Source organism: Eschscholzia californica, unplaced genomic scaffold (genome assembly GCF_041429995.1).
Source record: "Eschscholzia californica isolate CP2 unplaced genomic scaffold, dmEscCali1.0.p SCAF_4, whole genome shotgun sequence".
In the NCBI taxonomy this organism is placed as follows: domain Eukaryota; kingdom Viridiplantae; phylum Streptophyta; class Magnoliopsida; order Ranunculales; family Papaveraceae; genus Eschscholzia; species Eschscholzia californica.
In genome coordinates, this window is record NW_028238461.1 from 38,838,438 (window position 1) to 38,865,055 (window position 26,618).

General features: G+C 35.0%; 3 protein-coding genes across 3 annotated transcripts; 1 reads left to right on the forward strand and 2 right to left on the reverse strand.

The window, feature by feature from the left end:
• The first annotated feature begins 933 nt into the window (after positions 1-933).
• Positions 934-1,305, forward strand: LOC147544563 (uncharacterized). The gene has a single exon (XM_086635732.1). The coding sequence runs from the start codon at positions 934-936 to the stop codon at positions 1,303-1,305; it is 372 nt and encodes a 123-aa protein (XP_086491858.1).
• A 6,306-nt stretch (positions 1,306-7,611) lies between these two features.
• On the reverse strand, positions 7,612-13,666 carry LOC147544564 (GATA transcription factor 26-like). The gene is made up of 8 exons (XM_086636402.1): positions 12,844-13,666; positions 10,841-11,206; positions 9,934-10,369; positions 9,578-9,650; positions 9,295-9,398; positions 9,022-9,208; positions 8,788-8,908; positions 7,612-8,058 (listed from the first exon to the last, which is right to left on the reverse strand). The coding sequence occupies exons 1-8, from the start codon at positions 12,881-12,883 to the stop codon at positions 7,916-7,918; spliced, it is 1,470 nt and encodes a 489-aa protein (XP_086492528.1). The 5' UTR covers positions 12,884-13,666; the 3' UTR covers positions 7,612-7,915.
• A 9,251-nt stretch (positions 13,667-22,917) lies between these two features.
• Positions 22,918-26,543, reverse strand: LOC147544565 (NADH dehydrogenase [ubiquinone] 1 alpha subcomplex subunit 13-A-like). The gene is made up of 3 exons (XM_086636965.1): positions 26,091-26,543; positions 23,395-23,466; positions 22,918-23,307 (listed from the first exon to the last, which is right to left on the reverse strand). Exons 1-3 carry the CDS (start codon positions 26,303-26,305, stop codon positions 23,163-23,165), a joined length of 432 nt encoding a protein of 143 aa, XP_086493091.1. The 5' UTR covers positions 26,306-26,543; the 3' UTR covers positions 22,918-23,162.
• Positions 26,544-26,618: the final 75 nt, after the last annotated feature.

Genomic DNA, 26,618 nt, shown 5'->3' on the forward strand with positions numbered 1-26,618 from the left:
GGATAAAAAAAGGTGAAAATGTGGATTTGATCTAAACTGTTGAATTTAAATTTCAAAAAAAGTTAAGAGACGAACAAAAGAGTGAAAGAGGGTAGTTATATTTGTAAATAAGTGGGAGATTTTGAAGGAGAGAAATAAACGGATATATATTTTTCATTTCCGAATCAAATTAACTTACCCATAGAAAAACATTTAGAAGAAGAGAAAAAGATACTATATTTTTCATTTCCGAATCAAATTAACTTACCAATAGAAAAACCTTTAGAAGAAGAGAGAAAGATAGAAGAAACAAATAAACTTACCAATATAATTTCCAAATCAAATAAACTTAAAATGGGAGATGTGTCCATGTTTAGGATGACCGAATCAAATAAAGTGGCTTACAATTCCGAATCTCTTAAGTGTAACATTTACACTTTGTTTCCAATGACCCAAATTGAAACTCATACAGAAACAAAATATTACTTTTTTCTCCCTGATAAAGTAGGTTATCTAATATTACAAACTGAGTAGCAAAAATAACGTTTAACAATAAATGAGTAGTAAATTTACATAGACTTACAATATGAGACAACATTAATCGCCAAATTCATTCATCGCCAAATTCATCTGATTCATTAAATTATTTTTCTCCCTGATAAAAATATGAGACAACATTAAATCCTCCACGAAAAATAATTATCATTCAACTCTCTGTTGAAGCTAAAGATCACAGGGATAAACTATAAAATATAAAATTAGTCGGAACATTACTGTGGAGCAATGGAAGCAATTTGATTGTTATATCACCTGAAAATAGAAATTAAAAATTAATCGACAAACCTAAGAAAAAGATAAGAACTTTAAAAACTCAAACAACCAAGAAGAAAAATAAAAATTGTTATATTGCGTGATAATAATGGAGATACGATTGTCGCAGCTGCAGCCATTACAATGAGAGAATCAGTAATAACTCATGAAATGCATGGAGTCCGGTTAGGGCTCCAATTGGCTTTGAAATATGGTAGAACTCGAGTCAAGATAGCAACAGATTCTTTGCTTACTGTTTCTATCCTCACAAACCCAGAGAAACCACCACCGTGGAAGATCAAGAGATTGGTCCGAGAAATCAAATTATTATGGGAGCAATTCGAGGAGTGTTCTATTATGCACGTGTATAGGAAAATAAACCAGGCAGCAGATTACCTCTCAAAAATGAAGCCCGCAAATGGAATGATCGAGATGACCCCAGAAGCAATGCATGAGGAATTAAAGAAGCTAGTGAGAGATGACCAGAGGGGTGAAATTATGATTAGGCATACTTAATTTGCTGATTGATATGTTTCTTTATAAGTTCTTATTGTTTTATTCGTCATTTTCTGATTCATTAGTTTTGTAAAGGGTCGGGCCCTTCAACCCGTTGACAATTTCAAATAAAAAAAATCCTTGGAAGAATATGAAGAATAAATAAACGAAGAAAGAGAAAGATAAATAAAGAATATATGGTAACAGTCAAAAATTTAGGAAAGATTTTTGAGAAGTACTTAATAAGGTCAATTTATCTCTCCTATCTTCTCTCTCTCACACGATTGAATTTCAATGAGAAGAAAAAATCGAGAGACATTTAAGGAAGTTGTGAAAATAACCGACTGAATTTCAATGAAAACGTGGAGAATATCAAGGAAGTTATGATTTCGTGGTTTTCAAATTTATTAGTTTATTGACTCTAATATCCTTTTGTTTTGGTTTAAATCACAGAGAAAGGATTTGATATCATCCGTCGGATGTGAACGACCAACAAAAATAAACTTATCCCATGGATAACTAACTGAGCTAAGGTCAATTCACCTCTCCTATTTTCTCTCTCTTACATGATTCAATTTCAATGAGAAGAAAAAATTTAAGGAAGTTGTGAAAATAACCGACTAAATTTCAATGAGAATGAAAACGGGGAGAATATCAAGGAAGTTATGATTTCGTGGTTTTCAAATTTATTTATTTATTGACTCTAATATCTTTTTGTTTTGATTTAAATTACGGAAAAGGATTTGATACCATCCGTCGGATGTGAACGGCCAACAAAAATAAACGGCCAGACTTAACTGAGTTGTTTTAATATAATAGATATTTATTGACTCTGATATCCTTTTGTTTCGATTTAAATTATAGAGAAAGGATTTGATATCATCCGTCGGATGCAAAAACCACACAAAGAATGCACGGTCAGACTTATCTCCTGGATAACCGACTGACCTGTTTTAATATAATAGATTGGGAAGTCGTGGCAGAACTTATAAGCGCCTTCTCGGACCGGTAAGACAATATAAAGTTAAGAGTTAATTCCTATTTAGCCCCCTACTTTGTGACCAGCTTCCTTTATGGCCCCCTATTTTTTTGTAAATTCAAATATGGCCCCCTTTTTTTATGTAATTGTCCTAACTACCCTTCCCTTAAATGCTTGTTCAAAATTAAAATTAAAAATAAAACATTAATTCCACCTCATTTTCCTCTCAACCACACATCTCTCTCCACGTCACCTCTCTCTCTCCACGTCACCTCTTTTCCAACTCACCTCTCTCTCTCTCTCCAACTCACCCCTCTTTCTCTCCAACTCACCCCTCTTTCTCTCCAACTCACCTTCATCTTCTCCGGTTAAATTCTCTAATAATAATAAAATTTCTCTCATCTCCCTCTCTCTAATAACTCCGGCGAAGGGGGTTTCCCTTCGCCGGAGTCGGTCTGTTCACGACCAGACCTTCAAGGTCTGTTCAAGAACAGATCAACTCCGGCGAAGGGAAACCCCCTTCGCCGGAGTTTATAGAGAGAGAGAGATGAGAATTTTCCGACCGACGACTTTAATCGGAAAAGATGAAGGTGAGTCGGAGAGAGAGAGGTGTGAGTTGGAGAGATAGAGAGGTGAGGTGGAGAGAGATGTGTGGTGGAGAGGAACATGAGGTGGAATTAAGATTTTATTGTAATTTTAATTATAATTTTAATTTTAATATTAATTTTGAAAAAGGATTTAAAGGAAGGGTAGTTAGGGTATTAACTTAAAAAAAGGGGATCATATTTGAATTTACAGAAAATAGGAGGCCATAAAGAAAGCTGGTCACAAAGTAGGGGGCCAAATAGGAATTAACTCTAAAGTTATAAACCCTTTCCTTCACAGTTCACTCTTACGACCTTCTAAGTTCCAAGTGAGAGTATAAACGAGAGAGAGAGAGAGAGAGAGAGAGAGAGAGAGCCCTAGAAATGGACGAAGAGCTTGATCCAACCAAAACGTCACATTCTCAAGAACAAATTCTTCAGCATGGCATATTTGCTCCTCAACCTCAAGAAGTTTTAACACCTGTCTCAACTAACGAATCATCTTCAAGTCAGGATGAGATTCCTCTCGCCATTACCGGAATCACGATTTGCTCTCCGCCTGATGATAGCTCTAGCGGCGAAGAAGAAGATGAAGAAAAAGAAACGGAAGAAGTTACTCCTCAACCTGATATGATGAATCTTGATGATCAAGTTTCTGCAACTAATCATGTTGATGATGGTAACGACGTTGATGCTGTTGATGATGATCAAGTCGGAACTGCTGATTTAGGTAAGGATATTAATGCTTCTAGTGTTTTATACGAGGAAAAATCTCTTTTAGGTTTTGAAACGCCGGCAACTGTTCCGATTTCCGATGTTTATGAACTCTGTGAAGATGAAACCCTAGAAATGCCACTGGAGAAAAACTTAGAGAGTAAGACTCCCTGTAGTCTTGATCCTCCTGTTATACCAGAGCCTAGGGATATTGAATCCATATCCAGTTTAGGGCATTCAAAAGGAGATACTTCTATACTTGATCATCCTGTTGTACCAGAGCCTAGGGAGAATGTAGTTACTGAGGATTTGCCTGAGATTGCTTTTGAGAAAGAAGTTGATAATGGAGCAAGCACAGATAAGGTTTTAGAGGTTGATAATCCTCAACCAGATGCTATGGAACAAGATGATAACAACAAAGGGCTCTCGGGTGCATCTGAAAAAGCTAAACCTAGTGATATTCCCATGGAGATTGCATCTCTAAAACATACTACGTCTCGAAAGCTACCAAATTGGGGTAAAGGAGTTGCGGATGAAGCAATCGAAGAATCAAATCAGAGTGAGAATAGTACAACTGAAACCAGAGAAAAGAATTTAGATACTGTTGGAAAGAGTAATGGGAAGGAGGTAGAGAATTTGAATCAGGGTGGAGTTAGATTTTTAGAAGATGGTTCAGATCATGGTAGAAAGGGAAAGGGAAAAGGAAAAGGAAAAGAGGGGAGTTTGGTTGAGTTGCCGAATTCTGTCGAAGAAGGTTTAGATAACGCAATGTTGGATGATGATCTGTGTGGAAACTGTAAGAAGGCAATTAAAGCATGTAAATTAGATATGGGTGGAAGAAAAATGGACGGAGAATCCAAGGATTCGGTAAATGCTAGGGTTAGATTAATAGAAGAGTTTTTGAGAAAAAGATTTCCGAAAGAGGATCCAAAATATGGTGGAAAAACAATTGAAGAAGTTATGAACCGGGCCGGGAAAGGATTCGATGAATATTTAAGTGGAGGTGCAGAAACAAGATATTCTAGTTCTTTCAATCCGAACGATACAAGAAAGGATGTTGATAAGTCAAAGCGAAAAAATGATGAGAGTCTTGTTGAATTGTGTAGAAGAAAAGGCATGAAATTCCCTTCTCTGGACTGATTGTTGGCCGCTCGAACCTTATTACAAGGGATCTTGTTGAAATTTGGATTTAGATAGACAGTGATGTGTTCAGTCAGTAATTTCTTTTGTTTTAGAACTGAATGCTGATTTTGATTATGACTTTATGAAGCGTTTTGGATCGAGCGTTTGAAAAAGCTCGAATGCAGTCAACAAGCACCTCCTATGCTACAATTTTGGAAGACGAGGGCTGTGGATAAGGACAGCAGCCTCTATTTTAGTAATTGCTCTTTTTTTGGTGTATGAAGCATGAACACTAGCTGCTTTTGCATAGATATATCGTGTCTCTATATTATCATTGTATAACCTTGAACATGCTTACTATGGATTTGACACTTATCAATATATGTTTTATGTTCTTCGAAAATTTACGAACAACAGAAGTGTTCGCAGAAAAATGTTTACGTGCTGACTTAAAACTAAAATCGTCGCATTAATCTGTAGGATCCCTGAAGAGAAGTAGTTAGATTGTCGAAGATGTGACTGAAACAAAAGTCAACTTCATTCTAATCATTCAATGTAACTAGGATAAACAAAGAGACATCTAATCGTCGTTTGAATCTTCTTTGGTTCATCAAGATATAACTTAATTCATTTTCTTGCTCGACATTTGGTTGATGACTCAATGTTCAGGTAGGGTTCTTCAGATGTTGATGGATTTGGGTGCTCGTCGCCTATGAACTTGAGGCATCATATCGTCGTTTGGATCTTCTTCTTTGGTGCATCAAGAAATTAGTTACTAGTTTTCTTGCTTGTCATTTGGTTGATGATTCAATGTTGAGGTCGGGTTCCTCAGATGTTGATTGATTGATTACGATTTGGGCCACAAGTACACAAAAGCCACCCGCCATTTGTTCAGTGCTTAGGCAAAGCAGCAAAAATGTAGAAAAATGCATCATGTGTGAGCATAGTACTTCTTATCAGTCAATCATCTATTTGATGCTGCAACATTGCTTCAAGGATATTGTCAATTGTGGTTCGGTCAATATATCTCATTCACCAAATCAATCTGTACAAGATTGTTTAGTGAGGTAAAAGCAAAACACAGCAAACACACAATGAGATAGAAACTGATAATCTGAATCAATATGGATTTGATTGCTTAAACAGTGGATTACATTAGAACTATAGAAATGGTACCTAAAATTAATGAATTCAATTGAAGGTTGAAATGAACTATACTAACAAAAAAGTGTAATAAACCCAACCCCATTTACAAACAGTCCAAGTCTATCTCTCCTGCAAAATTGTCTTCCTCAGTTTCACAGAGCAATGAATAATATATTTCATGAAAGAGTCATCGAATATCAAAATTATTAACGATGTTGGTCAATCGCTTCCATTATGTCGTCTTCGAGTATCACAGAATAACGATTAATGTCTGTCGGTCTCCTTCTTGAGATGGTCTTTACTTATTACAGGGCAATCAACCAATGATTGTGATTACGATTGTCAATCTCTGGCCCAAGCATATCAAACAAATGAAAGTAAAGATTTTAACCGTAACTGAAACCCTAAATGGATCCAAAGAAATACTGAAACCCTAATTAATCAATCAAAAGAATGGACAGATTGATAACAAACTTTCTCATAAAAGAAACATTGAAACCCTAAACCAATCAAAAGAATGGGTAACTAAGGAAGGGTTGAGAGAAAGGAGTTACGAACTGAGAGAGACAGAGGTAGGCGGGCAAAAGGGAAATTGAAATTTATAGAAAAGAATGAAAGCGCGGTAGAAACTTGGGGACGTTGGATCAACTTGATATCTACCGTTCATTTGAAATAGATAAATATCTTGTTCAAAAATTTTGAACATAACGGCTACAATGGCGGGAAATATCTGTGGGAGCGGGCCCGCCCCTTGAAATTGCTATAGGCCATTTTTCTGTAGGCACTACGTACTTTGTCTTTTTTTTTATTTAGCTCCCTCAGAACTCCTTTCTTTTTTTTGGTTTTCTTCCTCTTCTTCCGTTTTCATTTAAAATATTTTTCAAAACCCTTAAATTTCTTTGTGTTCTAGGGTGATCTATAGTTTGTCAATTCAAGAAAGAGACTAGAGATAAGCTTCAAAAGATCTCAACTTCTTATTAGACAACGAATCTATAAATTTAATTTTTTTTTAGTTTTATATGTTGATCTAGTGTTTTTGAAGTGAGTAAATCTTTGAAAAATGCTTATAGGAAACCATTCACCTGGAAAAAGAACAGAAAAATTTTAGATGTTTAAGACCTTTAGGTATATAAATAAGAAGGAAGAAGGAATTGAAACAAAATAATGGGAGGGATCCCAAAATGTCGGCCAAAATTTCAGAAAAAATCCTTATAGGGAACCATATGAAGTCGATCTAAAATCCAATACAAACAGAAAGCTTCAAACATTGTGGAGCGTCTATCTCTTGTATTGAAGGAGCCGCGCTGATCCAAAATGGGTTTTGTTTCCTACAATGTAAATATGATGAGTAGGGGCTGCACCTTAAACACAAAACAGAAGTGTTTAAATATGTAAAACATTTATGTAGGAAGCAAAAAAGGAGTTTATCAATGGTAAGTTTGTGGTCATCCAACTCAAAACCAAGATTATAATGTATAGTTACCCCTTCTCTCATGTGAGACTATTCTCACACGCCCCCTCAGCTCACTTGTAGCGTGGTTAGCCTAACACATGTTTTTTTGGTAACGTGGAGTACTGTGGCTTTTAAGCCTATCACGTGTGGGCCTAACTATGATGCCACGTTAAGTTTGTGATCATCCAACTCCAAACTAATTGGCAGTGAGTGGAGGGAACCTATACATTATAATCAGCGTCGCTAGTTACCCCTCCTTCCACGTGGAACTATTCTCACAATCAAATTTCTTTGCAGAGGCAAACTAGGTACATGATGCAATTTCTGTAATTCAATAAGCTCTAGATATGACTAAATTTTGAATATCAAGCTGTATATTACAATCTTTCTGTCAGCTAACACAACAGCAAAACCATCCCTCAAGATACCAAGTTCAAGACACGGTAAGCATACAGAAAATAGCGAACCGCAAGACACTGGAAGAAAAAAGAGAGGCATCACATCTACACAAGACTTCTCTTTTATTTTGTTTGTAGAAAAAGATAAATAGAGACTTGGCGACGTTCTAAACATAACTTACTACGGTATTACCTCTTCATAAGCTCTTATAAAGTACAAGGATAAACAATGAAGTTAGTGATTGTTGTGATGAGGACTAATTATACTAGTATTAGTGGCCTGAGAGATGGAGCTTGACGATGGGTGAAGAAGCTCTGCCTGTGCGAAGGATCCATTTGGTGGCAGATCAAACAGAAGATCTTGATCAGAACTTTCATCTGCAAATAATATTTATAAGAAAGGTTTCAATTCTACTTATGAAACATATTTGGTTAGTTGGAAATCGATAATCTTAAAAAGAATAATACAATATGAAGGATCATGACATCATCCATTATGATTTACATCATCGAGTTAATGTATTACGATTATTGTTAGATTAAATAATTGGGTGTCAGAATTGATGTCCTTTGAAGTAGATGCCACTAAGAATGACAAAAGAGGAGGTTCATTAGATATGTAGTCAATGCATAAATGCCAACTTCATTGAAGACGGATAAAAATGCTAATGTAGTCAGCTAGAAGCACATACATACACGAGAGATAACAAGCAAGGGGAAAATACGACGATTTGAATTTTATAAAAGCGTGAAAAGCTACATAACGTGGGGTGCGGGCATCTTTCCAAATGTCAGTATTCGACATTGACACGAGGTGCTGCATATAGTGGGCGACTGAAATATACACAAAATGCAGGAGCGAACGTTAACATAGAGTGACATTTCATGGTTGCGACACGATTGTACAGACAATGGAAATATACACAAAATGTAGGAACGAAGTCTCACATTATACACACTGAAGTAACTGCAAGAAACCAAGTATTGAGTGTCATCCGACACAAACCAAACTTTAAAAAGGAGTAACCATATCATGACATTAGGTGAAAAGATATATAAAGAAAGAAGGTCGATCCTTTGCGAAAACAAAATATATAAAGAACTAACCTGGAAAGTTTTGATCATTGGGATCACGAGCTCTCTTTGCAGGTAGAAAATTCTTAGACCCAAGAACAACTCTTCCTGTTGTAGCCCTCTTCTCTCCTGAAACTTTTTTACCTTTCACATCCTAGAACCGTTACATAAGAGAAAGAAATAATTTAATCAAAACTGGTTGCACTCCAATCCCCAAAACAAAAACAAATAGGGAGCAATTTGTTTTCAAGGAATAAGAGTTGAGACCTTTAGTAGATTGTATTGTTCGACCCATTTGGATTTTGTCGGATTGGCTAAAGCAAGCCTTTTCAATGTTCGACACTCTTCTGTGTTTATTCCTGAGAAAGTGAGATCAAACACCCCCTCTGAAAGCAGTTGCTGAAATGAAAACAGGTTTTCGCCAAATTGGGAACTATGAAACAAGCTTTTAAGGCTGCATATCAAGAAGATCGATGTTACTTCGTCGAAGCTATTTTAACTTTAATTGCCGCATATACGGAAAAGGAAGAACATAACAACCTATCAGGGAGTCTAGCAGTATCCATAGAAGGAAGATGCTTCATTAATAGCTGTTGTTCTTCGAGTGTGAATTGCTTGACGAACTCCTCAAAGGTAATGACATCCTATTCCGAACATGGATAGAGATCATTTTAGAACAACTTAACGAAGAAAAAGTAAAAGAATGCAAATGCTTTTGACTGATTCCACCAAAGTCATGGTGAACCCAATCATCAAATTCCATGATATGGCTCAGGAAATCACCTGCTTACCAATGACATGATAAGTTTACTAGCAGTCTTACTTTTAGATTTACGGATCTTAGTGGTGATCTGTGATTTTGCAGAATTTGTAACTTTTCCTTGCCAAAATTTTCACTGCAATGTCAATATCCAAAAAACAAAAATATTAGCATGCCATTTCTTCTGAAATTACTCAGTGACGTGTATGGGTCATAACAAGATCCATAAAACTGATCCAAAAGCATCGGAAGAAAAAAAATGAAGCTCAATTACATCCTACCATACTACTTTGCTATATCAAGACTCGACATGGACGACCGAATTTAGCACTGGCTTTCCAGGATTTTTGGGACACCATCCATACTGGAAATCTAATGGTTATAATAAAACAACCACCAAGAAGAAAAAGGAAACTCACCTCTTTGTGAAGTCTTGCTGAAATCCTGGTCGGAAAGGACTCCTGGTTTTATCGATTTGCACATTTGAACTAGTAATACCCTTGTTATAAATATTTACAGGTAGGGAAGTGGAGCCCGAGTAAGGCTCATTTACAGTGTATTGCTTGTTATCTACAGAAAATGAACTGGCTTCTGACTCTGCATCTTGAACTGCTGAGTTTAAGTGTTTCATTAGGACACTTCCATGGCCTATCTCATCAGAGACCATTGGATTCTCAGTTTCAAAGATCAACTCACATTCCGATGACCCAGACAAGTAAGAAGACTGTTGTTGCTCTTGTAAAAATAAGTGTAGGTCTTTTGTAAGCTTCTCAACAGAAGATGGCTTCGGGCGATTTGGAGATGTCTTTGTCTTTGATGGTACAAGAGTATTCCACACGGTAGATTGGTCTGAACCTGCAAAAACAGTTTTTTGGGTCAAACTACGATTTAAGATGATTCGCCGAATTGCAGTGTCGAAAAAAAGAAAGAGATGATGTCTTGTTGTTCCAGTTCATAGTTCGCATCTTGAGGACTAAATAAATATTGTCTTGTTTCAAAAGATTCTTAGGAATTTCCACCTTAACGATGTTAAGTTCCGCTCTAACTCAAGTGCCTTTAGAAGTGGAAAACTCAAAAGGCCAAAACGACAGAATATGGCCCCAAACGTGGAAAGTCCATGAGAAGCCTTGATTATTTTTCCATTTTCCATCAACAATGCGAATTTCAGGCGACTATGAGTCTATGACACACAATCTTCAATTTCCATAGTTCGGATTTCTTTTTGTTGTTCTTAGCTGCCTCAACTAATTTCGTGTCATTCTCAACTAACTCCTCTACATAAACTAGGATATGTAACTTACAAACGACAAAACCACATGGTCAAACCTGTCAATTCAGTTCCATCCATGCCACCGAACTGTTGACAGCTTTCGGAGTAAGATATGCCTGAGCCAGAGCTAGATCTATTGCTTGTATCCTCGTCTATTCCCCTCCGCAAATTCTGGTCATAATCTGAAGCTTCACCTTTAACTACATAACTTTCAAACTTTTGCTTCTTGTACAACTTTTCCTCTTTGGTTTTAATGATGGAGTTCTTGACCTTGGGGACTTTATATTCCTCATAATCATCAGATCCTCCACGTGCATGTATTGGTGTGTAGTTTGCAAGTGATCCCTTTGTCCTCCATCGAGATCCACATGCATTGCATAAAACTGGCTTCTCCGGTGGTCCATTACGCCAAAGAGGGGTGCCTTTTGAATCAATTTCAGAAATCAGAAACATTTAAACAGAATAACACATTATGCACAAGAAGTAAGAATGGAGAACAGATCATGCTCATAACGGGGAAGTTATGGATGTTTGTTGTTTAATTAAAAAAAATCCATCTTTCACTCTTTAACATAGTAGTATAGATCGAAGTTATAAATGAATTTGCATTACGAACTATTAGATTCGAATAGTTTGGTTGAGAATGCATTATCACTTTCCCCTGTTAGCTTCCAGGATTGGTGAACCTACATAATTAAAAGAAAACCATGTCTATTCACCAAGCATCATTTTCTTTTGAAAGTACAAAAACAAGAAGATATCCATAAGCCCTTGTGCCGTAGCCAAAAAGTAAACGCTACTTGAAACTGTCTCTACAATAAATCTACAAACTCTTTTAGGTTCAAGTTTACACACAAAAGAAAACAAGTTTACTCCTCCAAAACTTGTTTAGCACCAAAATGAGAGACATGACAAGTAGATACTAGCTATTGGCCAGCCATACTTTTTTCCTTTGCCAAAAAGTGTTCGATTTTAATTATTCTAATCTGAATATTGCTCCCTTCCTGCTTGTGAAGTGATTCACATTGTTTCATCATTAGCAGGAACAATGAAAAAAAAATATCATAACGAAGAACTAAATAGATAGCACCAACAACGATTCCAGCAGTGGTTTCCGTAGGCAACGTGCGCGACTAATGAGAGACAATCTAATGAAACTTGAATTTTTCCGGAGACAAAAGGGACATTCTGAAACAATGGTTTCTTGCTAACTCCACACGAGTGCAAACATTTATCAAGCACCTAAGGTGCAGCTTGAATTTCAATCGTGTTGGACAGAAAACATTTTTGGGTTTTAACACCTAAATTGGAACTTGATGAACTACGAAATTTACTCTCACTTACCATAAGACAATAAAACAACTTTACGAAGTGAGCTTCCGAGCTAAGTCCCGACTACAATTCTATAACTAGTTACACAACTAAGCTAGTAATCACTTCGAACAGAGTGTGTATTGAGAAAGAACACATAGAATTGATTTTCGACCTTATAGATATCTCACTATCCTCTAAAAATATTCAAATAGTTTTAAACCAAACAACTTATTGCCTAAGCTCGATTAGTCCAATTGAGCAATTGTTAGAATAAAAAGGGTATTAGCTCAAAGAGCTCAATGTTAGCATAAACATATCTTCTTTACCCATAATTATACCAATTCTATCAAGATCAATCAAATTAGCAACTATATATAAATATATATTCTTTTAAACTAAATCCCAAAACATGAAATTTTAAATTCAAACAAACCCAAAACCTCATTCTTGTTTTAAATTAAAAGTTAATGGAGATAGTAATAAGTACCCTAATATATTCACAAACATAGAAACTTCAGACCCAGATTGAAAAAAAAAATGAACAAGAAAAAGCAAACAGGATATGTTGACATTTTATTGTTGTTTCTATCTACCAATCCTTCATCATTTCCAACAAAGAACTCATCAATTCAGGCCAAGTCATTTACTTTCTTTTTTTTTCTCAATATTAGTTCATTAGCACAAATCCTTGAATTGAAGAAAAACTGGAGAAGCAAAAAAAAATAGGGCCACAAAAAAAACTCACTAGCAACTCCACAGTGAAAGCAAGGTCCTTGCTTGCCCATGTTCTTCTCAATCTCTCAAACAAATATTTTTTTTCAGAAGGAAGATAAGAGTAAAAAAGGGGGAAAAGAAAACCCAGAGAAAAATTCTTCAAACTAGATATTGAAGACTTTTTTGCAAGAAGGCATATTGAATTGAAGAAAGTAAGAAAAACCCAAGAAAATCCAGGGAAAATTATGTATTAAAGTCTAAGAAAGATTTACAGTAAATAGCAGAATCAACTAAAAAAAGAGGGAATTTAAATGGGTTTATAGGTATATATCTGCACAATCTAAAGGAAGAGAAAACACCTTTGAAGAAATCGAATTAAAGGTATAGAAAGGAAGGTGAAATGTGATGAAAAAGGTAGAGAGAGAGAGAAAGAGGATGTGTTTGTAAGGAATGACTTCTTGTTGGTGTTTTATTGTTTATAGTGTAAATGCTGAGCTTTGATTGCTTTCTTTTATGTTATTGAGAAATCTAGTAATTTCATTTCTTCTTGTTGAAAAATAAGAAAGGTAAAAAGTGTTTACCTATAAGGTTTGGTGAGTAATAAGTCTAAAATAAGAAAAATCTAATGAATTTAAATGTTGATTGCACAAAATCAAATAGGAAATGAGAAAATTGAGCTAACTTAACTTTTTTTGATACGCCTTTTAATAGTTATCAACAAATTGTTGTACAGTGTTTCGTTGTATAAACTGATTTCTTAAAGAATAATGACATTTGAGTTCAGATTATCTAAAAATTAAAATATTAATTCAGGCATGAAACCAAGAATACACCGAATTATCTTTACATTACTTATATTTTTTCTAAGAATTCAAGTATAAAAAATACAAATTTTTCACACTAGAATTATGTTATCAGTGAAAGTTAATATTATTTAAAAATGATATTGATGATTGTTTAGAATAAATTTTCACACTAGAATTATGTCATCAAAGAAAACTAAAGGAAATGATGTCTTTCAAAAATAATAGTAGCACAACAAGTTATTTGTAAGAATTACTAGTTCCTTATAATAGTTACTTGATATTTGAGTCTACAAATAGTCATTTACACACGGAATAGTTGTTTTTTTTTTTTTTTTTTTTTGTTAAAGGGACACGGAATAGTTGTTAGTTGTGTCAACAATAATATCGACCATGGGAAAATGGAAAAACGGTAAATATAGTAGAAAAATAGTTTTTCATTACATTTATGAAACATTATGTCTCATTCTCAAAAAGAATAATAATACTTTGATACACTCCTCTGCATAACCAATACCACCCCTTAGCATAGTGCAACCCAACATTGTGGGTCCATAAGGTGGAATAAAAAATTGTGAGTCTTAAAATGATGGTTGGATCAAGCGAGGGGAATTATTAGTAGAAGATACGATTCTAATTTGGTGCTGATACAAATACAATTTTATTAGTTCTAGATCTATAATTATGAGTTTAGTAGGGATAGTTTAGACACTTCCTTGTGTTATCAATGTAAACCTAGATGTATCACAAGTGGAGGGCAGTAACAGGTTATCAAGAGATGTTACTTTCTTTTGTAGTGGCTAGAGGATGGGTAGATATTAATACTATTTTGCATAGATTAGGTTTTCTTTCATAGATAATAATACTATTTTGCATAAATTAGGTGTTGGGCTAATTTTAGAAAACTTATTTGAGTATTTGAGAAAAGGGAGATTTTATAGGCAATGTTCAAAGTACTTAAATGCAATCTCGCTAAATGCAATCCTAATTTTGGTTAAAGACAATGTGCGTTAGAGAGGCAATGCATCTACCAAAGTTTGACTCTTCCTTCATCTTGTTCTTTCATCTCAGAATTCCAAACTTCCTCTATTCACTTAACACACACACACCCATCTCTCTCTCTCTCTAAAACCAACTCAAATCACTTCAAGACTAAAAGTTAAAGAGAAGCTTCCAGACTTCTACATAAAAAACACAGGACCAATGTCTAATAGAAATTCCAACATTAGTCTCACCACCAACAAATCAAAAGCTTTCAATGAATCAACACCTAAGGCAATAATCAAAATTTCCAAGTTACTAGTCAAGAACAAACGACACAAAAACAACAGTACTTTATCAGAAGGAGAATGAACCCAAGGTCGCCAAACCAATCGACACAAGACTAAGATCATCAAACCACAACAAATACCAAAGAATCAAAATTTGAAAATCAACTATTTCCGCAGTCACATGGAAGTTGTCGTTTGAAGGAAGTATTAGAGACTGGCAAAGAAAATTTAAAGCGGGTTAATTAAAGTGACTGAATTTTTTTTCTCTCTCTTCTTCTTTCATCTTCTTCTTGTTCTTTCTTCTTCTCCTTCTTCCCCCTCTCTCCTTTATTATTAACCCTCTAAGGCAGCATTGCTCTTAACCAAACTTGGTCACAATAGATTAACCAAACCAAATTTGTAAAATACATTGTCTTTAACAATAGAAGACATTGCCTAGTAAATTACCCTTGACAAAATAGAGGAAGGAAAGAGATATAGGTGCATCTATAGGCGCCTACTTTTTGTTGTAGACGCCCTGTTAGAGTTATTAACTCTAGGCAATTCAATTTGACCCTCAAACTCAGTAGGCGCCCTTTTAGCGCTCTGTCTAGGGCGGGAGAGCAAGCATACTCTTGAACGAGTTCCAGTTTGAGGGTTGGTTTAGGATCTTAGACTGGACAGTCTGACACTTTGCTTATAGGTGGGATACATATTCCAGTCTAAGACTTCGCTTGTGTTGTTGCTACCGCTTCTTGTGTTGGATTCTGCATCTAAGTCTGTTCCCTCATTCTAGCCTCTATTGCAATATTAATCATATCTTGTAATACAGTCCCGTCAATGATCACAGTTGCACCTCAATTCATATTTTGAACTATAGTCGCATTGCTCTCCACTTGCGCCGCTGCACTCGCAGTTCCTACTGATCTTTCCCCAACGGAGACTCCTCGACATGCCCCCTGCCTGCACCTCAACCTCGGATACGAGCACTACGATGTTCCCTACCAATAACACCTTCTCCGTCCATGAATATAATGAAGAAAGGAACATGAAGAGAAAATTAAATCAACCATCATACAAATTCTAAGAAAGAACTAAAGTGTCTTTACTATCTCTAATTGTTTAAAGCCCTAGACACGACCCCTAAGATTTATGAACCTATAGCTCTGATGTCACTTTCTAGCATCCCAAGTCCAGATTTTCACGTCGCCAGCCATGAAAACCTAAACTTAAAGTATTTCTCCGCAGAACAGTAAGCATGTATAGTTGTTGTGCTCATCAGAAGAGACAAAAAACACAAAAAATGAAACTCATAAGCAACAATGAATCAACTAAAAGAAACTTTATTAAGTTTTCCATAACTAACCGATGTCTTTAATCATCGATACATAGGTTTGACAAAAATAAAGACAAATGAAAGAACTCTCTAGGAGATGAAACTCCAAACAGCTACCTGCTGAAAAAGAAAATTGTTATGAAAACTCCTCCAAAGGGATAAATATGAATCAAGCAAGTGACCCTTCTTGATTTCCCTGTCTTAAAAATAATAGGCTAGGTGAGGACCCAACAAGTAGATTTCTAAATAGTTTCAAGGTCTATCAAGTCAATTAGATTTATCCACGAGGTGTCAATATCAATCAGATAATTGTGGCAATAGAAGTATATGCAAGTAACAATTACAAACAAACACAAGTGATATGGTAAGTTGGTGTCCATCTAAGAAAATTGAAACCATCATCTAAACCCTCTCATAACCCACAATGCATGAGATTGTGGACCACAAAACTACCCTTATGTTAGAGCCAACCCCGTATGCCCCATGACTAGGTAGAGAGGGTCGAACCAACCACCCAACTCATCAACTTCCTACCAACTCACCACATCACCACAGCATGCATACAAATCAATCATCATACCTTACAATATTCTTTCATGCTCAACAATAACATATACAGGGGCGGAGCTATGTGTAGACTAACCCAGGCTATAGCCTGGGTTAGCTACTAATAGTTTCGGACCACAAGGTTGACATTAGTGGGATTTAGCCCTGCTGGTTGAAGACAGTTTCTTACACACCCAACATCATGGGTTCGAATCCACTTAAAGGGTGGGTTTTCAAATGTTTTTTTTGCAGCTATTGGAAAGGAGTAATTCAGTTTTGGCCCCCAATTGATATCAGACTTCTGATTTGGCCCTTAACTCATATGTAACTGTCATTTTGGCACTCAATTTTGTCAAAAACTTCCTTTTTGGCCTCCATATCTTTTTGTGCTTATTCTTTTTTATTTAATTTTTTTTCTTCTTTCATTTTTATTTTCTCTTATCTTTTCTCTCTCGTATACTTTATATTTCTCTCTCGTATACTTTATGTTCTCTCTCTCGTATACTTCGTCTTTATCTCTTCTTCTTTGTCTTCCTTCACTTACCTATTTTCTCTTAGTTGCTACGCCGAAATGTAGAGTCTCCTTTCTCAGATTTTTTCCTCTTTGTAAACGAGTAGTGTAGTATGTTTATCGTATTTTATTTCATTTACTTAGTAAAACAGAATATTTTATATCCTATTTTTTTGTTTATCTCGACGTCTCTAACTTCAAAAAATTTTCTCCGCTTCTCAAATCCTAGGTATGTCTATTAGTAGAAAAATAAGAAAATATTATCATAAAATGAATAAGTGTACAGAGAAAATTGTAATTGAATAAAAAAACGTCGTTATTTTTTGCAAGCACTAATGCGTTTGAATACAAATTCAATATCCAAATTTTAAGCTAGCTCTAGATAGAACCAAATCCTGGCTCCGCCCCTGAACATATAATGGATTCGCTACTTTAACATAAATTGGCAATTGATCATGTATTATGTAACCAAAATATCATCGAATTATCTTCATGTTATTGCCGAATTTTAATCAAAAAATCATGTTAACTAGTAAGAGACGGATAGTTATGAGACTTATACATATTAGACATAATAAATAATTGATCTATGTCACTATTATAATATATATATAGTTGCTAAAAGTATGTTAACTATCATCTAAATACGAGTCTAGATAAATATAATGTATAAGAACTATCATCAGGGATTGTTATGAGTGTGAGGCCATTCAGAATAATGAGATTGATATACTTACGAATCACTATGTACCACTCGAAATTGACCCAACATCGATGATATATACTATTTAAGGATTTAACCATTTGAAAACTTTTCAAACACTAGATTAAAAGATAAAATCAGCAAAAAGAATTAGGATTTTTAGAGTTGAATGTTAATAACAAATGGAGATCTTTTGAAGATTTTTTTTAGTTTATTTCTTCAATAAGCAAACTACAGATACTACCCTTCAAAAATATGAAAAAATCAAAGGGTATTAACGATGATTTTGGAAGAAAAAGTTAGAATGAAAATTGAGGAGGATGAGAATAAAAAGAAAAGAAGAAGTGAGAAGTGCTTAGGACACATCTAAACAAAATGGGTGAAAAGGTGAGGCGCTTAAAGAATAACGAGCCTAAAACAAAAAAGGGTCCATGGGTATATAGACCAAAATAATGTTCAAAACGTATATATCACTTTCTCTCACTTAACTTTCAGATTTAGGAAAAGTATATTTTTCTGGGAACATTACAGCATCATTTGTTTTCGTTTTTCTTAATACATAACCACACATCGAATACAAAATTATGAAACAGGTTGGTAAATTATGTGTTATTTATGACGAGGCAACCATCATTGTCATGTATACAACGTAATTTATCACATGTATATGCGTCATGTTCAATAAATTACACATGATTTTTATTAAATTACACATCGTTTACATTCTGTTACAAAAAAAACGTACAAAATCTTCTCTAGTTCAGATATGTTGCCTATCCATGTACCCTCTATTTACAGTCTTGAGCAGGACAAACAACAGTTACACTATACTGTGGAAGAGCATATCCAAATGCTTTTGCACCACGAGGAAACAACTGACCAACTTCAGTAAATACTTTTGCACCACGAGCATATCCAAATGATTTTAGTTTCTTTGACTTACTTTGATTTGATGATTCTGTTTGAAATTTCATCTGTTATATCAATCTACACACATAAATACACATACATTAAACAAAAAATCATATATTGTAATATAAAATACATGTACATTTCCGTAAATTATGTATAATGTTTGTCAAATTTTGACAATATTTGAAGGTTTTGAGTAGTTTGGTCAGCTTAACAAGGCTACTATTTTGGGTGAAAAGTACGCGTAATGGTAAATAAATAATACATAATTTATGTGCACTTATACGATGTTTTAGAATTTATCATATATTGTATTAAAAACATCGTACAAAAGATGTTTGAGTAATGTACTAGAAAGTATCAAAATTTACTGTAAATTACCTATATTGTATATTCTGTTATGATAAACGTACGGAATAACACCTGGTTCATAAAATTGTACGAAACCAAAGATCCGAGGTGAAGAAATATCAGAAAATCAAGAAGCTTAAACCTAAATCTAATGAAAAATGATACGATAATCGAATGAAAACAAAACATACTCGTTTTGAACTAATCAGTAAATATCTATTAAACATCAAGATAAAAAACAATGATGAAAATCTTAGAGAGAGAAAATAAACAGCAAACATTCGTAGTTAATAATAATAGTAAACAAATCTTTGAGATCATAATCAAAATCATATATGTTTAACTTTAGAGAGAGAGAATCTGATTCAATGACCTGAAAAGCAATATTAAATCTGATTCAGAATCTGTTTCAATGGTACGAACAAAGACTTCCGAAATGTGTAAAACCTGATAAAACGATGAAGGTGTTTACAACTGCTCTAATGAAGATGAAACAAGCTTTCTGAGTTTAATGGAGGATTATCAGATGATTCGGATTTAGAGAGAGAGAAAATAAACAGGTTTCGGTTACTGAAGATAATGAAGATAGAGGTTACTTTGGTAAGAAACGTGATTGGAGAGAGAAGGTGGGAGATAAAAATGGAAAAAGATATTTAGGTATTTTGAAGGTAAATCTGTTTTTATATATAAGGAAGGTTAGTTTAGGCATTAAGATTTATTATGTATTATAGGGATTTGTGTTTTCTCTCTAGATGTATACAAATGGGTTATATATCAATTTAAATTAATATTTTGGTTTTTAAACCATTTATGAGATTAGAGAGGACTAAAACTGTTATTAGGGCCCGTTTTTTGGTCTATACCCTCAAAATTTCACAAAAAATGGTCAGGAGTGTTTGGGGTGCCTATAGACAACAACATGTGTGGCGCCAAAACAAACCACAAACCTAAAGCCAAAAAGTGGGGCGCTATAAAAAAAACCCCAAAAGATATTGAGCCATAAAAAGGAAAGGGAAATGCTAAATGTACAAAGAATCTTTGACAAGATTCTTGACAAAATACTAAGTGAACGGTCCCGATCAAAGTCAAACTTTGAAAATCTTTGATCAATTTTTGTCTTTTAGTGAAAATCAGTCATTAAGTTATGAATTTTGTCAAGGACTTTGTACATGTAGCACTAATGAAGAATGCACAAATTTTTTTTGTTTTTTGTTCAATTAGGGTATAGCTCGTGCCTCAGCAAGGCGTAATTTGTTGATCACCTTAAGCAGATGAATACACATTACCATCATACAACAAAGAGAAGGCCCAATCAAAGTCCCCTAAACTTGTCTCACATCACTGTGTACATTCATTAAAAGATATCACAATAGGAAAATTGTCTCAATATTTAGATCACCAGTACAAATTATATAATCTTACTTTATAATCTTACAATAAAAAGCTATGAACAATAAAGAAAATTGACTTATGTTTGGAAAGACAGAGCAAAGACAAAATGAAGGAAAGATGGAGAGGAGAAGAAGATTTGAACCCTAAGTTAAAGACTCAATTCTCTGTCTAGTTATGTCGCACTCCAAAAACACCTAATATAAGGAGAATTAAGGAGAGAATAGTGAGTAGTTATCTTTAGAAATTGCTTAACTATATAAGGAGGGAGTTATTTTCAACCGTTGTTAAATTAGTAGAAGAAAGTCTGGTGCTGAAAACTTATTGATGGATATTTTATGGATAAAATTTATAATGGAAAGTTATGACATGACAAAGACCTAACTAATTTGTTATATAGATATAACCATTTTTATTCTGAAAATAGTAATGACATAAGCGAGGATAACTCAAGTTTTGTTTTAGCATGAAGAATTAAATTTCATTTGCTACTCGGTCGATGATATATTAAGCTAAGATAGAGTATTTTTTAGCAACAAAAGAACAACTAAGATATGTAGGACGGGTAAAATTGAGAATATTTAAAATATATTACAACACATACAACTAAAATTATATAATAAATTAAAGAAGGAAAGGTGAAAAATCGCCTAATAGTTGTTATAAACTCTAAAACTCTGGAGGTCTCAAGTTCGATTCCCAGAAGAGATGGAATCTATAGTTTACTGAACTTGAGTTATTAAAGGTAAGTAATGTAGTAAATTTGTGAGGTTTTAGGCCTCTTTCATGTTGTTGGACCTTAGGCCTCTTTCAATGATTTAACTTGGACGGTTATCGTGCTTATTACTTCTTCATGATGTAATAATGCCTTGTAACGACTAACCGTAGTCGATTTCCCAAAAAAATGGTTATAAATGCTCTTTTACAAAGAAATGTACTTGAAGAGGTACTTTGTATAAATTGGGTTAGATCATTAAATTTGAAGTGTTTTGCACGCGTATCTACAAAAGGAGCAAAAAAAATGTTTGTTGATGACTTTGGAGCACAATCTAGAAAAGGCCAGCGCTTTGGTAAGAAAAAAATTTGGAGTGCAAAAACTTTGTTAAAGATTGGTCCATTTCAGTTGACTAATTTTTTTTCAATTGTGAGAGGGAAACAAATTTTAGTTGACCATTTCTTCTCCATACTAGCACCTGTTGCCGGTAAACTGCCATTGTCGGGGACGTTTAAATTTTTTGAATATTTTTCTTTCTTCCACTCTCTTCTATTCTCTTCTTCCGCTCTCTCTTCTCCTCCTCCCTCTTTTTTGTCTTTTTATTCGGTTGTTCCGGCCGAAAAACGACCTAGTTTTGGAGACGCCCCAAATTAGATCGGTTTCTGGCAAAGGGGATTCTCCCCTTCGTCGGGATTAGATATGGAGAGGAAAGAAGGAGGAGATGGAGGAGAGAGAAGGATAAATGGAGGTGTTATGGAAGAAAAAGAGGAGGAAATAATGGTAGTGGTCGGAGTTGGTGGTGGCGGCCAGAGTTGATGATGGGAGATGAGGAAGAAGAAAAACTACTTTGTTTTCCTTTAAAATTTCACACTCCGAGAATTTGTCAAAAGTCACATTTTTCCTTTAAAACTTTACATTCAAAAAAATTGTCTTATTTCCCAAAACGCTGACCTCTAGAAAATTCTGAAGGCATTGACTGATACAAATTGTATTCGTCTAAAGAAATAAAAAAAATAAAAAAAGCCAGATATATTTAGACATGTCATTCACATTGTGATATCACGTGATACAACATGTCGCTCGTGGTCTCGACTCACATCCGTCTAAGATCATCACACAGGAGGCCGATAATTTGATGATGAGACGAGGCACTGTCTTAACAGATCGATTTTTAGTTTGTGTGTCTGATGTGTTTTAAGACATTGAGTCAGTTTGTGGCCACCTCTGTAATTTCAATAGATGTAAATTCTTTAAGATTTTAGTAGCGGTACATAACTCACAGGTTTAACGGATGATTTTGACATCACCAATGAACGAGATCCACGTGTTACCCTACTTGGATGATGTTGGATTTTTTAAATTTTCAACTGGGATAACGGCCTGAGTTAAACCATAGTTGGAATCACCCCGTTTAACAAAAATAATTGGAATGGGCCTCTCCATGAATGAAACCCTAATGTTACTTTCAGGAACCAAGCCACGCCTATTGAACTTGGTTACTACTTAAAAGTGCTTCAAAAGGTACCAATAGGAAACTGGCTCGAGTTTCTGCCCTATTTAGAATAACAAGGTAACATCGACAAGCATCAAAGACTAACTGTTTGAAGTTTATTTTTGAAAATTCTTCACCAAATATATAAGGCTTGTCCTAAGAATACAACATTTTGCTTCTACGCATAAATCTGATTAGTGAGATTTCGAGTAAGTTAAGAGTTACTATAATTATTGTGTAGGAACACGAAAGGCAGCAAAATTCAAACAGAATGAGATTTCCGATTTCTTGATTGCTCAACAAAAGGACTTCCATGGAAACCCAAGACATGTAAAAAGCCAGTTACCAGACTTCAGGTCGTAGCTCACCAGTAGCAGGGGGCATCCATCTTCCAGAATGATAAACACTTTCACCCACCTTCCATCCTGGAACATTCTTCATAATTCTTGCCTCGTCTTCTAGATACTTCTGCCACTCCTTGTTGAATCTATAAGAAAATCAGATAGACTAAGCACATATGTTCGAACTTCAAATGAAATTGAGTAGATAGCAATGTAAACCCTAAAGGTTTCACCTTTCATCTTCTTCGGCTTGAAGTACGGGAAGGATTGCTCTTCGAGCAGCATATTTCTCTTCTTTTAGTGCCCTACAGACAAAGATCAATGCCTACTTGTTATTATTGATACACTAATACTTCACACCTCAGTTATGTGCAAAATTCTGATACATGATAATTGACCTATAAATTTAACTTTTCATTGGTTGGTCAATCTTCTTAAAGCAGTCGTACAATAGAAATTATCAAGAGTTTAGATTAATCTACACAGTTCAAGAGGCTATGGAAATTAAAATAATACGTTAAATGTAAATCACCAAGTCACTGACAATTATCGCACTCTTGAAGATGAGCACAGAAAAATCTTGTTTCTAATTTACACAATTACACAAACATTCAATATTAGCTGTATATGTTTTTACGACATTCCTTTATATCAATTTATCTGATTCAATATTTCTATGTTGCATATGTTATAAAGAAGGAAATCTTCAATTTTTCATAACAATTCTCCGTCCACTTCGAATTATACTATGAGCACGAGATAAAACTAACATGATTGTCCGTCCATGAAACGTAGATAATCTGTCTCTGTTTTTTCCTTAGAAGATGCTAGTGGAGGGCCCCCAAAGTCCCCTAGCCTACTAAGTGAAGATGTGAAATGCAACAAACTCCCAAGCTATTCAGGTTTCTTGAAAATGTAAATCTTGATCTTCTCTAAGAAATGATGTCAACATAAATTCAGCTGAATCACATGTCCTCTCATATCTCAAGTGGATCCTAGACCCAAGTTGTGATTTGCATGTCTGGTTGGTTTTCTAAATCCTAGAGAAAACTCCAATTCTTGGAAAAGTTATTCAACTAAAAGATCATCTAACAATCATATCATAATGTACTTTATGTGCCTTGAGACCAGTGAAGAAGATCAAGGCGTACTCGGTACTCCTCAGTAGTCATTCTAATTACTTTCATAAGCTATTTAAGACATTTCAGATGTTCCCTCCATCATTGGACTTGAGGTGCCATAATTGAGTTTATTTCGTTTCTTGTAAGTTATACAAAAGCGACTGAATGTCATAAGAGTCGATGAAGCAAAAACTCATGCCAGATCATCTTTGATTGTGAGACCACTTTCCTTTAACTTCTACCTCTCAAACTTATAACTCATGCCATAATCCAAATAGGTAAGCTCAAAATGAGTGCTTAAATCTAACCACAATTAATATCTACTGTCAAGGAACAATCTACTTGCGTCAAAAGAACAAAATACCTGAGGCCGAAGAGGAACATGGCAACACCTAATAAAGTCCCCATCGGCCCATCACAAAGAACTCAGTGTTTAAAATATCAAATGACACGGTTTCAACTACTTGTACTATAATTTTTAATAATCTTTGTTAATAATTCAGTAATGGATCCAGGTCAGTGTCGTAGGAGTTTAGGACGCTAATACTTTTTTATATATGTTATCTTATTGTCCCCTCTTCTCAAGGTAACAGTTGTGAGGAATAATAAGTTTTCATAAATCTTAAGTAACTCCATAACTAGACACCGACTTTAAAGAAGTTAATCACATAATATTACTAGGAAGAATATTGAACTAACACAATTGCAGAAATATAAGTAGTTGTAATCTGAAAAAAGAAAAAATCAGATCCTTGACATCCACTTCCCCGTCAACAGTTGGTAGCCCAAGTGGTTCCAAGGTGTTGACATAAACTCCAGAAAGCCCTGGAGGTCCCAGGTTCGAACCTCAGAGAAGGTGGAATCTTTGGTTATTTGAATTGGGATTATTAGGGTATAAATAATGTAATTGGGCTTTAGGCCATTGTCTAGTTGGGCTATAGGCCCGGTCTGGTTTGAGTTTGAGTGGGCGGTTATCGAGCTTATCACATCTATGATGTATCAATGCCAAATGTAACGACTAACGTAGATCGTAGTCGACTTCCAAAAAAAAAGACATCACTTCCCTTACAAGTTACAATCAAGAAACATCAAGAAGCGTTTCAGTTTAGTTCATGCATATAAGGAAAATGTTTTGTGGCATCTCACTCCCCTGCTATGCCCTTGAAACGAAATACCATCCTAAGATCTTTCACAAGTCACAACGAGGTAACAATAATGGTGTAGCTACCTGAAGTAAGAATCCCAGATACAATCACTTGAAGTACCTAACTGAAAATCTAAATGTATCCAAACTACAATTCCTATTGAAAGATTGATACACTTTCGTAAAATTAACTGTATCGTGAGTATAAGACTAGTTCAGCAGTTTAATGACCTTATGCCCGACCACTATCTCTGCTGAATCCCGGCCTGAGCAAGTGACCAGGCATAGTATCAGGGTTGTTTAAATATAAGGATAGTCCTTAATTTTTGTACATAACCCCAAAAGTTTTCTCTAAAAGTTCTCCAAATCTGTTTAATTTAAACCCAAATTAGTCAATTAACTATTCTAACACTGATAGATCAAACTCCAATTAGGTTAAAATTTACTTATATAAACTGCTAATGAAAAATTAAACACCATGGTTTACAAATTAAAAGAAACCCCAGGATAAATGTGTCAAAATTCAAACATCTCAGACGATAGAAACCCATACTAGAGCACAAATGGGGAAGAAAATTCCAAGTAACAGAAGCAAATTAAAGCATAGATTTTTTTATTGGTAAAAGGGATTAGTGATTGAAAGATATATGAATAAAAATCTAACCTTCTGATTTTGTTACCCTTGCCAACCTGATACATACCCCATGAGAAAGCACCAAAAGTTGCAAGAAAAATGGCGATAGCACTAGGTCCCTTGGTAGGAATTCGACGAGCGTATCGAACTGGAGCAAAACCGCCGGGCGGTGGTCCATCTTGAAGGATTGGCATATCCTTCACGCTTGCCATTCCTGGTTTGTTCCTTATCATTGATTCTGTCATCTTCTCTGACTTTCTCTCTCTCTCTCTCTAGATTAAGAAAAAACTGGTTTGAAGTTTTGTAGTTTTGTTTGTGTTATGGGTTTCTTCAAATTTCTTCTCTGTCGAGAAGAGAGATCAGGTTAGGAGGATGGGATTCGATTTTGGTGGAGGCAATTCCGCGGGTTCGGTTGTAGTTGTCGCAGAGCCAGAGTCCCTTTATAATGTTTTGGGCAAACCCATTTTGCTTCGGCCGCACCCATGTTTTTTTTTTTTTTGACGAGATATATTAAAATCAAAATCAAGTTCTTACATAGAGAATATCTGTGAAATGCCG

Excerpts from the sequence above, each read along its gene's own strand:
- LOC147544563 (XM_086635732.1), top strand. The coding sequence starts at position 934 with ATGAGAGAATCAGTAATAACTCATGAAATGCATGGAGTCCGGTTAGGG.
- LOC147544564 (XM_086636402.1), bottom strand. The coding sequence starts at position 12,883 with ATGGGCAAGCAAGGACCTTGCTTTCACTGTGGAGTTGCTA. Across the intron at positions 11,207-12,843 it reads CTTTCACTGTGGAGTTGCTA|GCACCCCTCTTTGGCGTAAT; the intron begins GTGAGTTTTTTT and ends TTGATTCAAAAG. Across the intron at positions 8,059-8,787 it reads CAATGATCAAAACTTTCCAG|ATGAAAGTTCTGATCAAGAT; the intron begins GTTAGTTCTTTA and ends TATTATTTGCAG.
- LOC147544565 (XM_086636965.1), bottom strand. The coding sequence starts at position 26,305 with ATGACAGAATCAATGATAAGGAACAAACCAGGAATGGCAAGCGTGAAG. Across the intron at positions 23,467-26,090 it reads AAGGGTAACAAAATCAGAAG|GGCACTAAAAGAAGAGAAAT; the intron begins GTTAGATTTTTA and ends CTTTGTCTGTAG. Across the intron at positions 23,308-23,394 it reads CAAGCCGAAGAAGATGAAAG|ATTCAACAAGGAGTGGCAGA; the intron begins GTGAAACCTTTA and ends ATTTTCTTATAG.